The sequence below is a fragment of the Falco punctatus genome (assembly GCF_963210335.1).
Source record: "Falco punctatus genome assembly, chromosome: 5".
NCBI lineage: Eukaryota > Metazoa > Chordata > Aves > Falconiformes > Falconidae > Falco > Falco punctatus.
Genome location: NC_137584.1, coordinates 66,015,099 through 66,027,821, shown reverse-complemented (window position 1 = coordinate 66,027,821; position 12,723 = coordinate 66,015,099). Strand labels below are relative to the sequence as shown.

General features: G+C 37.3%; 1 protein-coding gene across 1 annotated transcript in view; it reads right to left on the bottom strand.

Moving 5' to 3' along the window:
• Positions 1-12,723, bottom strand: part of AK9 (adenylate kinase 9) — a gene marked incomplete at its 3' end in the record, with an annotated part of 76,881 nt that overhangs the window by 18,749 nt on the left and 45,409 nt on the right. Inside the window, exons 18-23 of the mRNA XM_080388225.1 lie at positions 10,411-10,617; positions 9,358-9,467; positions 8,146-8,358; positions 7,319-7,585; positions 2,917-3,035; positions 997-1,216 (exon numbers count right to left, since the gene is read on the bottom strand). Coding sequence (XP_080244351.1) covers positions 997-1,216; positions 2,917-3,035; positions 7,319-7,585; positions 8,146-8,358; positions 9,358-9,467; positions 10,411-10,617 — 1,136 coding nt within the window. The remainder of the gene's footprint in view (positions 1-996; positions 1,217-2,916; positions 3,036-7,318; positions 7,586-8,145; positions 8,359-9,357; positions 9,468-10,410; positions 10,618-12,723) is intronic.

The following is a 12,723-nucleotide window of genomic DNA, read 5'->3' as shown; positions in this document are numbered from 1 at the left end:
CTACACTGTTCATTACAAGTTGGACCCTAGAATCTGTAGCACAGGTATTTGCCACTTGAATTATCAGTGATTCCTTACATGGTGAGCTTAGTACAGCAATGTAGGCTGCTCACTAAAATGCACCTTTTCCAACAAGATTTACAACTTGCATCAGGAAAGATTAAATAGAAAAATATTTTAACTCTCATAGATTATGTGCATTCTCAGAGCCAACCTCTGGCACAAGCTGTTCAGAAAACTTACTGGTATTATATGAGCCCTGTTCCAGATTCCGTTGTACTAATGTCCTTTGAGTCAGCTGCTCTGTAGTACCTTATGCTCAGACCTTTTCTGATAGTACATATGAAGTACTTTATCCTGCTTTTATAGAAAGTTAGGAACCCTGAATATATTGCATGTGCTTATTGTAAACATCTGCACAGAGGTTTTAGGTTATTTCAAGTAGCTTGAACCTTTTTCAGTAGTAGTCACAGCTTTGTTCAAATGAGAGACTCTGCAGGTGTAACAGCACTGAGAATGTAGCTTAGTGCTATTATATTTCTGTGCAGAGTATCATAGCTGGAAACACAGACACATACACCATATACATACAGTACCTGTGAAGTCAGCCTATGGAAGATACAGATCAGCTCAACAGCACATGCTCAGGGAATCTGGGGTGCAACAACAGTACAGTGTGTGAGCTGGGTATTTAATTTTTTATGGCCGTATTCACTATCTCCATCTAGTTGCCTTTTGTTCAGGACTTTCCAGATGTCTGGCATCATCAGCTGCTTTTCTTGGGCTGCATGAATTAGTTGCACAGAGGAATGGAGTCCTAAATTCTTTGTAGTTCCTATAGTAAATCTAGGAATGCTGTGAATGTGTGGAGCTGCGTCTTGTGGCTCCCCTATCTGTTTCTCTGTGAGCTCTTCACTGCTTTGGGAGTTTTAGAATCTGTGTTCATACCTGTGCCGCTGAAATTACAAAAAAAAGGAGAAAGGACTGAAAACTTACCCTTATTTTTGCTTTCAGGTCTTTCAGTTTCATTCTATTTTCCATTTTTTTATATTGTCTTTCTTTCCATTTTTTCAGACGTGGAGGAAAAAGACGGTCAAAAACATCACTTTCTTCTACTTGAATATGAACTGCAATATCAGGACAGAGTCCTCGTTCTGACAAATACTGGGCTTCATCTGAAGTACGAGGGAAACCGTCTAGTATAAAACCTGTGGACCTAATTGGAAAATAAAATATTTATCATTACACAATGTACTTTAAAGTGCAACACAGTGAAAATGCAATTAATTTGAATAACACTTTAAACTCCTTTGTTAAATATGTTGCAAGAGTAAACATAAGAATACTTTCAGGTATTATCTTTTGACAATGTAAAACTGATACTTTACTATATGATTTTAATTGGTATACTAAGAAATTTATTTCTTCTGAGGTTTTAATGTGCAGAGATTAATTACTTAAGAAGAACTTCAAAGAACCAAAATGAATTGTGTTCTCAGTATTGCTTGTGTGACTCTAAAAACAGTACTTCTCAGGCACTGCTCTCAAAAAAATAGAAGGTGCCCCAAACATTATGTTGGTAACATCTGGCACAAGAAAGCTTGTCGCCTGAAAATGTATTTTTCAGAAATGCCTGACAATTTCTTCTGTAGTACAGGATTTTGCCACATAGATATCTTGTAGTATAGACAATTTTGCCACTCAGCATGACCTACACCTCCCTTCCTGCAGATATTAAAACCAGGTCAGATATGTCTGGAAGCTCTACGGCTTGTTGGGGCTCTTACAATCTCAATCAGATGACTAGTTCTGTAAAGCTAAATGTTGTGTTAATAAGAGGTTAATGTGTCTCTTTATTACTTTAGACCTTGGTAGGATACATTGTAAAACTGCAGAAAACAAAAGAATCTACAAGGAGTGGGAGTGGATGGAAGAACAGGTGGTCCTGGATGCTGTAGGAAAAAGTTGGGGCAGGATATTGATCATGATGAAGGTTCTCATCTGCTATACAGACCCTGATGAAACTGCATTTATATAATCTAGTATCACACCATGATGTGTAAGGCAGGGCAATTTTTTGTCTTGGTGAGTTCTTTTTCCTAAAACTGATCTCCCTCTTTTTACACCATTAAAAGAACGTTGTCCCCTATCTGTGGGCTGGCAGGACAAAAGTTTATTTGAGGATGTCGTTTATTCTTTTTAAGGCATTTCTCATACTGTTAGGAATAGAACCCTAATGATCAAGCTGCCAGCAGCTATGATCTAGATGGAAATGGATGGAAGAGATAGGACAGGGAAAAAGGGATTTTCCCTGCTGAAATTACATCCTAAAAACCCAGTCTGCTTTCTAGAGGTCGACAATCTTATTTATTTATGCAACAATAATCCACATTATCACAGTGTTATGGATGTACTTTCTGATATGAAAGGAAGTCTATCAGGGCTACCTCGTGGAGTACAGGTTGTGAAGAATGAATAAGGTAACCTGATTCTGTGTTATTTTGGAGACCATTGATACTTTGTCTTTGCTTTCCACACAATATTTACAATATATGGAAACCAATAGTTACAGCTGGATTCCAGCTCTTCCTGTTTATTAATTACATGGAAATATAAAAGGTTTATTTACATATCTATCCCATAAGCCCACAAAAACTACCTGGCCATTCAGGAGATTTATTCCAACTCAAGTGGGCTAAGTACTTTTGTCCAGTCCTGTGTAGAGCACACAAGACATTTTATTACACTCAAAATGTCAATCAAAATGGAGCAACAAAACTGAGAGGTAGGTCATGATTCATAAGAAGTACAAGAGCATTGAAATAATCTCTGAAATAGTTATTTGTAATTATGGACACAATGGAACATCTGCTACCTAAGATTAATTAAAGAAAGAGAGAATCTAATTACAGTTACCGGAATGGCTCCTTCCTCCACCAGTCAAGAACAATGTTATCAAGGACTTCAGGAGGCAATGCCTCATTATCCATTAGATTTGCTTTGATTGCCTCTTCCTCATCAGTTAACTCCACTTCCTTTATATAAAGAAAATCCACAAAAAAATGAAAAAAAACCAACCAAAAATCCAAACCCAAAACATTAGGAAAGAAAGATCTACTTGACACATTTACTGTTTTTTGGCTAAGTAAGGTACTGTCTTTGTTTGATTTAAACCAGCAGAAACAATCTCATTTGCCACATTTCACTGTACTATGTTCTACATTTTGGGATATTTTCCATGTGCTTGAAGTTGGGTAATTCCCTAAAGTTGGGGCAATTGCTGCTGTATGAGTTATAATGGAACTTAAACCAAGCACAATCATTAAGTATTTAATTATACGTACAGTTAATTCCGAGAAATAGAAACTGAAATGATCCTAATTAGTTTCACCTAATTGCCTACAAGAAGTTTCCCACTTAATTATACATGTTCTCATGCTGAAGACTATCTGCACTACATCAGAATGTTTTTCACTTTTTAAAGGCAACTTTTATCTTTTGATGCAATCCAAAGAAAGATGTCAAAGAAAGATATGTAAAGGTTACTGGGTATAGGCACATGACCAGAAATCAGACAGATAGCATTGTTCTACAAAGCAGTAGTAGTATTAATGACTAGTCAAATGCAGAACATTCAGATACCAAATTTAGCTGATAAGTTCTTGTGAAAAAACTTTTTTCAGAATATGTAACACTGTGATATTGATATGGCTGAGGATGCACTTCTCATACAATGGCTTCCTGACACAAACTGCTGTAAAAAGAATGAAAAGAGAGTATAGATTGGTGGTTCTGTATTAGTTTACACTAGTCACAGTATCAAGATATGTGTTTTTACAAGTATACTGGATAAAAGACAACATTAGAAGTCAAAAAATACCACTGTTCTTGGCCTGCTGACCATGTTACTTTTTCATGGTAATATTCACAGAAGAAAATACTATTTTCTAGTTAGCTGATTTTTTTTTTTTAACTGAAAACAGAATGGCTACGTTCGTAAGAGAAATGTATCTGGTATCCTTCAAAGAGTTCAATACTCTTTCTGCCATACCTTATAAAGGTCTTATTTGTCAAAATTCATCTATATTTGTCTAAGAAGACTAGATATACACTACCAAAAGAGTGTGTTTTTTAAATGTCAGTGGCCATCAAACATGCACCTAAGCTGTATCCAATGTCACCTGGAGAGAAAACTTGATATGCAGCTAGGTATTCCCCTGTCCCTCTCAGCAAATTGATTTAAGACCTCTGAAACTCTTTCATGAATTCATTACAAAGTTCTGCTGTCCTTTCCCCATGTAGTAGTCATATTAACCCAAATTGTTCAGGAATTTGTTAGCATAACCTGTCAGAAAATAAAGGAATAAACCTTTTTTTAAAAAAGGATCCAAAGTGATTCAGGAACCCTCAGAATAATGGTAGGGAGCTGATTGCTGCAAGGAGATGTCTAAGTAAGAATTCCTATGGTTGACATCTTTTCTGATAATGTAGCCAAAACAACTTGAGAATATGCTGGAAGCCACAGGTCTAATGTAGTATGTGTGTGAGTAATATTTTCTCTAGTGCCTGTCACAGTGAAAATACATGTATATAAACATATATATATGATGCAGTGAATATATATTAAGAGATGCTAGTATGGCATAACAGATACCTAAGAAGGCAAAGTGGTAGCCAGATCTGTAACACAGGCATCTTGAAAGAAATGTGTAAAGTGGGAGAAAACTGTAAAACCCGTATGAAAATCTATCACTGACACCATCATTGCAGACGAGCTACTGAAATGGCATTTGTATCTGAGAAAAGAAAAGAAACATGAGAGGTATATTCCAGGTACAGAAAAGAGAACACCCCATAAAGCAGTGGTTTGAAGGACAAGGTTTCTCTCCAGACGATCAGTGCTGTGAAGGCTTTGGTTGATGCATCCTAAACCAACCAGGATGATATCTTTTTGCTAAACTTCCCAGATTGCATGGTAAGTTTTGTTTGCCTTCAGTATTTTTGCTTTGAATATTATAGCTGACCCTTACCTTAAGCTTTGATAGGTACAATTCTAGCATTTTGTGCTAAAGTGAAAGAGCAAATGATATCAAATGAAATTATTTTGGAGAGGTACTGGGTCAGTGAAGAGCAGGGTAGTTGGACAGTCTGGTGGTAGTCATGCTCAGAGAAATGCTTAGGGAGTCCACAGCCTTGGAAATTATCCTCTAGAGTTATGTGCATGGACCAATTAATGGGTTTCTAAACAGAACTGAAATTGCATCAGCTGTGCTTTGCTCATGCCATCAGATAAAGCACTTTACAAGAAGTGCAAAAAAACCCCAACAACTAATGTAGAAGAAGATTGTTTACCAGCATGATGATGAGGAAAAAATACTAACAGAAGTGTCTTAGTGTAAGACATGTATTGATGCCAAAAGAATAAAGATGAGTGAGAGCCAGCCGTAACCATCAATGCCAGGAAAGCTTGCCATGTTTTTGGCTGCGATGACCAAGTTGTAAACTGACTTCCCAAACATCCTCTTAGATTTAACTGATGAAACCCGAAATTTTTGTTTTGACATCCATGATTTTGATCTGTAATCCCTCTGTGTTGAAGCATTTGATTCCAATATTACCTGCTCTTGTATTATTTAATCAGGAACGCTACCTTCCAGTGATCAGGCACCTCCTCTGCTTTTCAAGACAATAGAGAGTGGCCTTGAATCCACCTTTGGCAGCTTTCTTGGCACCTGTGAATGCACTCCATTGACTTGTACATGTCCAGACTACATAAATGGTCCCAAATTTGATCCTATTCTGCTGTGAGTAGTACCACTGTTCACCCATTCTTTCCTATTAGGCAGAGACCTAGCAGGCCACAGACTAGACTGTACTTGTAAAGACCACGGTAAAAAAGGCATTGAGCATCTCAGCCTCTTCTGTATCTTTCATCAAAAGGTCATCTACTCCACGCAGTAGCAGACTCATATTTTCAAGGTCTTTCTTTTACTGCTGTTGTTCTATAGAAATTCTTCTTGCAGCCTCTCAGATCTGTCACTAATTTCCTTTTCCATTGAGTGCTTGTCTTCCTGCCATCTTCCTAACACTGTGCCTGGATGTTGTTTCTGTATGCCTCCTCTGTAGGCTGCTTCCTCTCCTGCATGTTTCCTTAGATACGGTGGTAGGAAGTCTTCCAAGGTGTTTGATGACTAGTAACTTGAAGGAACACAGCAGGCATAAGTAGCACAAAAAAAAAAAAAGGCTCTTAGAATGTGACGCAGGAACTTGTTTCTTCCTGAAGCTCTGAGAGTTGGATAAACCCTTATTTGTATTGTCTAGGAGGTAGATTTTCAATTTCTTTGTATTATACATTTTTTTGAAAGATTAATACGCTCTGTACCTGTATTGAGACTTCTCCACATAATGAAGGCTTTTATCATATCCATTGTTGCCTAAAGAAGAATTCATTTGCATTGAAACCTTGTCCATTGATGTCTAAAAAAAAATAATCACTCTCTCCTATTAAACATTCATGTAAATGTATATTGTTCAGGGAAATTACACCCTGTAAGAGACGGGGTTTAGAATGTACATGTATAACAATTTTGAACCAGTATTTAATCTGATTAAGAAAAAGAAGTAATCTTCTGAAAATGATCATTCATTAATTATTTTACCAGGATCATGAATATAAAGCTATTTGCAACAGTTTTTAAAATACAAGGTGCAGTTTATGCTACCCAAGAGTGTTTTTCTGGTTTGAAACTCTGCTGCCCATAAGCAAAGACACTACAATCCAGGTTACAAAACCTACCATATTGAAAAAATATTAGCTTAGTTACTTTGTTAGGAACACTGAAATATTTCTGATTTTTTGACAAGGGGTGATCAGACTGAAGGGCTGGTAGAGGCATTCTATTCTTTTGCCCCAAGAAAGTGAACAGAGCACTGCTGGTGAACATTTCTAAACTCCTGTGCAATTGGATCATGTGCACCTGACTGAACTGGCATATTTTAAATATTTGAAAGAAACTATACCTTCCCATTATTTTTTTCCTCAGTTTGTATTCCTGTGCCCCATTTAGCATCTATGTCCATCTATCTATTTAGAAAAAAATCTGTTTAGAAAAAAACTATGTGTAATTCTTGGAAATGTTTTGTAGAATGTTTGTGGCATTTTTAAGAAAACATTGTCAAGCACTATTACTTCCAAATTTCACCAAGTAAGTAATTTAACATAAGTAATTTTTATCAGGCTAGAATTTTATAGGAAATTCCTATTCTGGTCTGAAAATGGTTAATTTGTGTATGGACATAAAGAAGATCAGGTTATTACCTGTTTGCTTTTTTCAGTCTCAGTTTTAGTCATGGTCTGAGGGAAGTCTTCCAGTTCCTGTGTCAGAATTGTCATTTTGTTGTCATCTTCTTCAGGTTCTTCATTGAAATGGGGCCCGACTTTCTCTTTAGTTTTGGGTAAGATCAATTCCTGTAGATACTCTTCGAACTGAATATGGAAAATGCCTAATTTGTCTGCTATGTATCGTGCACAAGTAGTTTTACCTGCTCCATGAGTCCCAAGTAAGCACACCCGTAAAGGAGGGGCCTATAGGAAAAAATTGGAACATTTTGTAACAGTTTGGAGTCTACAGTGCCACCCCTACTGTTTTTGATATCATTATAAAAATTGCATCAAAACCAGTCTATTTTGGATTTTGTTTTTTCCAGGCTTTTCTACTCTCTAGAAACACTGAACAAATCCACTATGGCAGTTTAAACCAGGAAGTAAAAGTAAAACTTCATTAGACAATTCTTCTAAATCTTCCCTTCTTTTACTCTTCTTTCACTTACAAAAAACCCCCAACAACTTAAAGATAGTAAAAAAGAACCCAATATGTGTGATTTATTAATCACATCTTATGATTATTGTAAGCCTTTATACACTCTTCCTCTCTTTTCTATTTGCATCGTTAACTCAATGTGTTAATTTAAGTGTACCCTAAAAAGTCATGAGGGAAGCAATGTGTTTTGTTTGTTTCAAGGACTTGCCTGATACTTTTATTGTTACCTAGAAAAAATCAGCGATAGTAAACCATTACAAATGGGAATGGAAAATTGTGATTTTAATCTGTTATTATCTGCTTAAACAATTTTGAAGATTCTCACTTGTATTGGTTCATTGTGAGCCACATACTCCTCAGGGTTCTTCAAAAATTTATCTCTGTACTCAGACGTTGAAAAGTAATAAATCTTTTCTTGATATTTAGCTGCATGTTCATAGAGTCCTGGGTAAAGGACAAAGTCCTCTTTCAGACTGACCGGACAAAAGTGTTTTGTGTCTCCCATGTGCCTTTTCTTTTCCTTAGTTTTTTCTTCATCCTGAAAATATGAAATTTTTCAAAAACTATTTGTTCACTTAGACATAAGTAGTTCACTTAGATTAGGTAAATAGAATTGATCAGATTAAGTAATGTCAAATACATCAACTGGGCACTGAATGAGAATGGTAGTTCTCAAGATAGTTTATAAACTGAATATTAAGTCTGTGAAAATACACACCTTTTAGATCCAGAGTTAGAAAACAAACTGCCCGTTCTACTGAAAGGATTATTGAGTAAAGAATAACCATTTAAAATTTGAAATTATAATATCATACTTAGCTGTTGAAGACCAAAATTAGGCTAGAAGTATCTATGGTAAAATCTTTTTCTGCTGTGTTCTTGAAACCCACAATCTGTTGCTTCTAAATGTGCAGAAGTAGACCTCTTCAGAAAAGGCAATGAGAGCTGGTATTATGGAGTCAGATTACTTATTTAGTAAAATCAATTTCTAAAAAATCTGATCAGTACTGCTCCCTTACAGTATAAGGATATCCCGTACTGTTAAATCTGGGGATAAGAATCTTCCAATATAGGATGAGAATAAAGGAAAGGTGAAGCTAGAGCTTTAATTTCATTAAAATGTGTGTTTGAAAATTATCAATAGCTGAAATGAAACAGAGGATTGCACATTAGGACTCCGCATCTTCTGATGTTTATATGATGGCTCACAGAATCATTGTTAATTAAAAGAAATCAAAGTTCACATTTGTTTCTTTAATAAAACCTGTCTTTACCATCTGGCGAAGCTAGGTACATTCATCCTCTCTATTAGCATGGGGTATTTAGGCTTCTCGCTGGACTAAAACGACTATCAGCCAGAACACTGTGTTCCTATACAATGAAAATCTTGAAGCATATGCTGATCTTTATTTTGTAAGAAGGCTGAAATTGGATCATACAAAATCAGGTGCAAAATCTGACTTCTCTGGGTTTATGTTCAAACTGAAAATAAATTAATTAAAATAAAAGCATAAATAGACAAAGCCAGCATGCTTACTTCTTCATTTTCATTTTTCTCTTCTTCGTCTTCCTCTTCAGCAGCCAGATCTTCTGCTTCCTCATCTAAGTCTTCAGCAGATAATTCCCAACCATGGTATTTGAAAGGTTCTGAAGAGGTTAATTTTTTTTTTCCTGATTCAGTATTTTTCATTTGACAATGTCAAAATATAATCTTTTTGTCCATAAAAGTAAGCACGTATGTGAAAGCAAATCATGCCAACTGTATATTGCATTTCTACTACTCATAGAACAAAATATTCTCCCTGGATGCAGGAATAATATATTACTTCCTCCAAAAATAGAAACTTACTAGTTGTTTTTTTGTTGAAGTAAATTGGTATTTTCAACAGGAACTTGTAGTACAAAGTATTATACAAACACATGCAGAGAGTGCCATTACTGTTTGCAACAGTGTGTTAACTATTGTTCATTGGGGAAAATAATCAGTCAAATTTTACTTGATTATAAAGCTAGCACATTTTGGTTAATGAAACACTTGCATTGTAGCAATGGTAGGAAAAATGTAGTGTTAATATTATTTATCCAGTACTCAAAATTATAGATTTAAGCACACAAGTGAAGAAAGGTAATTTGCCAAAAAAATACCAATATTGTAAAAACCCAGTCTTGAAACAGTCTGTGCAGGTGGGTAGCTTAGATTATGACACACCCTGAAAGTATCATTGACTTCAGTGAATGCTGTACATAAGCGAACCTGTGTTATCTGTCCATGTCTCAACCAGTATCCTAACATGAACAGATAGAGCAAGTAACCGGGGAAATGCACTGTCAGAATGTTTAGGGAGCTATTATATATATATTTGTATAGCCATATATATTTTTTTCAAACATATATATTCCCCACTCTTCCTATTGTCTTAAAGGCTGTTAGTGTGCTTTTCAGCTGTTCCCACTTGGTGTGAGTAATACAGAACTGAGTATAACCTACCACCCGCCCCCGCACCCCACACCCCAAATATACTCATCATACAAGCTCTCCAAAATCCCTCTCGGTAGGTTAAGTGTAAATCACATAAACAGTATTACTTACTTTCCATAGCCAGCACAGTTTGATTAAGCAGGCTTTCTGGAGTTTGCTCAGCAATCTCTAAAACAAGAACCTGAACTAGAGATGACTGCTTGATTACTGACTCCACTGTTTGCCAGTCATGCATGAAAAGGTCAATTTTCCTTTTAATAATTTCCATTTCTGGTATATCTTGGAAGTCATCCTCTGCAAAATCAGGTAGCATGACTTCTGAAAATCAAAAAGTACATAGAAAGCAATACTTCTCTAAAATGTTTTGCATTTAAAAATTATCATTATGCTTTGGAATCATTTTTATTTTCATCAGATATGGTGGCATATTTCTTTTAGTACTCCTTCATTCCCCAACTCCCCCCCCCTCCCCCCCCCCCCCCCCCCCCGATTATGGCTTATTATATTATTAGTTTATAAAGACACTTAGAAAAGGCCAGGTCCATTATGTTGATATAGTATACACTGATGCTTCCCCAGGAAAATAAACAAGGTCAAATTACATAATTACATTTGCATATGGTTATTTAAATCAGCACAGCACATAAATAAATATAATGACTCTTTCTGCAAAGAAATATAAGGAATATACATTAACTTAAAAATTATGATTTAATGATGAACAGTTTTTGACAGGCTATCCATATGGTCATGATTCATAGGGAACGTACCAGTATAGAAAAAAAATAAAGAGTTGGAAAACTAGCATACACCGCAAAAAAGCAATGTCATGTTCTGACCTGGTTCAGGTTCAGTTACTGAAGCTGTTGTGGGGTGTTCAGGTTGCATGTTAGGTATCTGCTCTTTTTAAGTGGAGTATGTTCTCTTCATGTGAATAGAAATATAATGCATATTACTAGATGTTTTTCTTCTTCAGCATTTCAATATACAGATGTTAATTAAACCTTCATTTACTCAAATGAAGGCACACAGATATATAAAGAGCAACATGGTAAAATTGCAGAGAAAATAGAAGATTTTTGGGAGAAAGGAAAAAGAAGGGACTAAACAGAGAAGTCCACATCAGTGTAAATATCAAGGATAGGAGGATGGTATTGAAGACTAAAATCCTAAACTGGTAAAGGCAAAGCAGTGAGCTAAAACACTAAACCATGCAATATAGGAGTACTTACAAGTGATGTCTCTAACCATAACTAACAAATAAGGCAAGGCACACTTACAAAAAGCAGCCTAGGGAGCACTAGCAACCAGGAGCGCTGCAAACAGAGCGGGCAAACAGCGCATGGCGCGTCAGGGCATGGTGCAGCAGTTGGCATGGAAGGGCACGCAGGAAAACCATAGGCACCCTGCCAGCTCAAGAGGTGAGTTCAATTGGTGGTCATCACCCTCTCAGAAGGAGCTTAGCTATGTTATCATCCGGCAGAAAGCTATGTCCTCTGCACTTGCCAGAATGGATGAGCTCCCAGGAAATGCTCCCAGAGCAATATGGAGCTCCCACGAAAACATGCAGCCACCCAGGTCTCAGGCTGCAGGACTTGCTAGAGCCTTTTATGGTTAGTGGATGGCAGTAGTGAGAAAAGCAGTGCGAGATGTGACCAGGTGGAGTGCCTGGTGGCAGAGCTAGAGATGAAGCAGAAAGGTTAAGGAGACTCAGGGAGTCTGAGAGAGACTGCCCTCCCTGAGACACAAACAGGAACAGCCGCCAGAAAGAACCCAAGGTCAAGGGGATCCCGTATCCTTCCCCCTGCCAGGCTGAAGGTAGTAGCTTGAAGGAAAGGAGTAAGCCAAGGCAAATCCATGCTTGGGATGGCAGGTGAACCCATTACCGCTCTTCCCTGTGGGTGGCAATGAAGCTGCAACACATAGTCCAAGGGTGATCAAAAAAAGACTTCAGGGTTTTGGGATGGTTGCTAAGGGAATCTGCAGCACAGGTTATTTTTTCCTTTCTCCTTCCAGTTGTGAGCAGCAACATGGAAGAAACAGACACACCCAGTCTATTAATACGTGGCTCCATGGCTGGTGTCACCACCACAGGTCTGTGTTTTTCCATAATGGGATGGCCTACATGGCACCAGGCTTACTGGCATCAGATAGGATTCACCTTTCTGAAAGGGGGAAGAGGGTCTTTGCTCATGAGCTAGCAGGGCTCATCGACAGAGCTTTAAACTAGACTTGAAAGTGGAGAGGAATAATATCAGGCTTGCCTGTGACAAGCTGTGGGACGATACACCAAGGTTAGAGGGATGGGGTGCTAGTGAGGGCTCTCAGCCTGTTGTTCTGAGACATGCTGGCTACACTGGAGTACACTTGAAGTCTTATGGAGATGAGCCAGGGGCTCCTGAAGTAATAGCAGCCAAAAGGGGA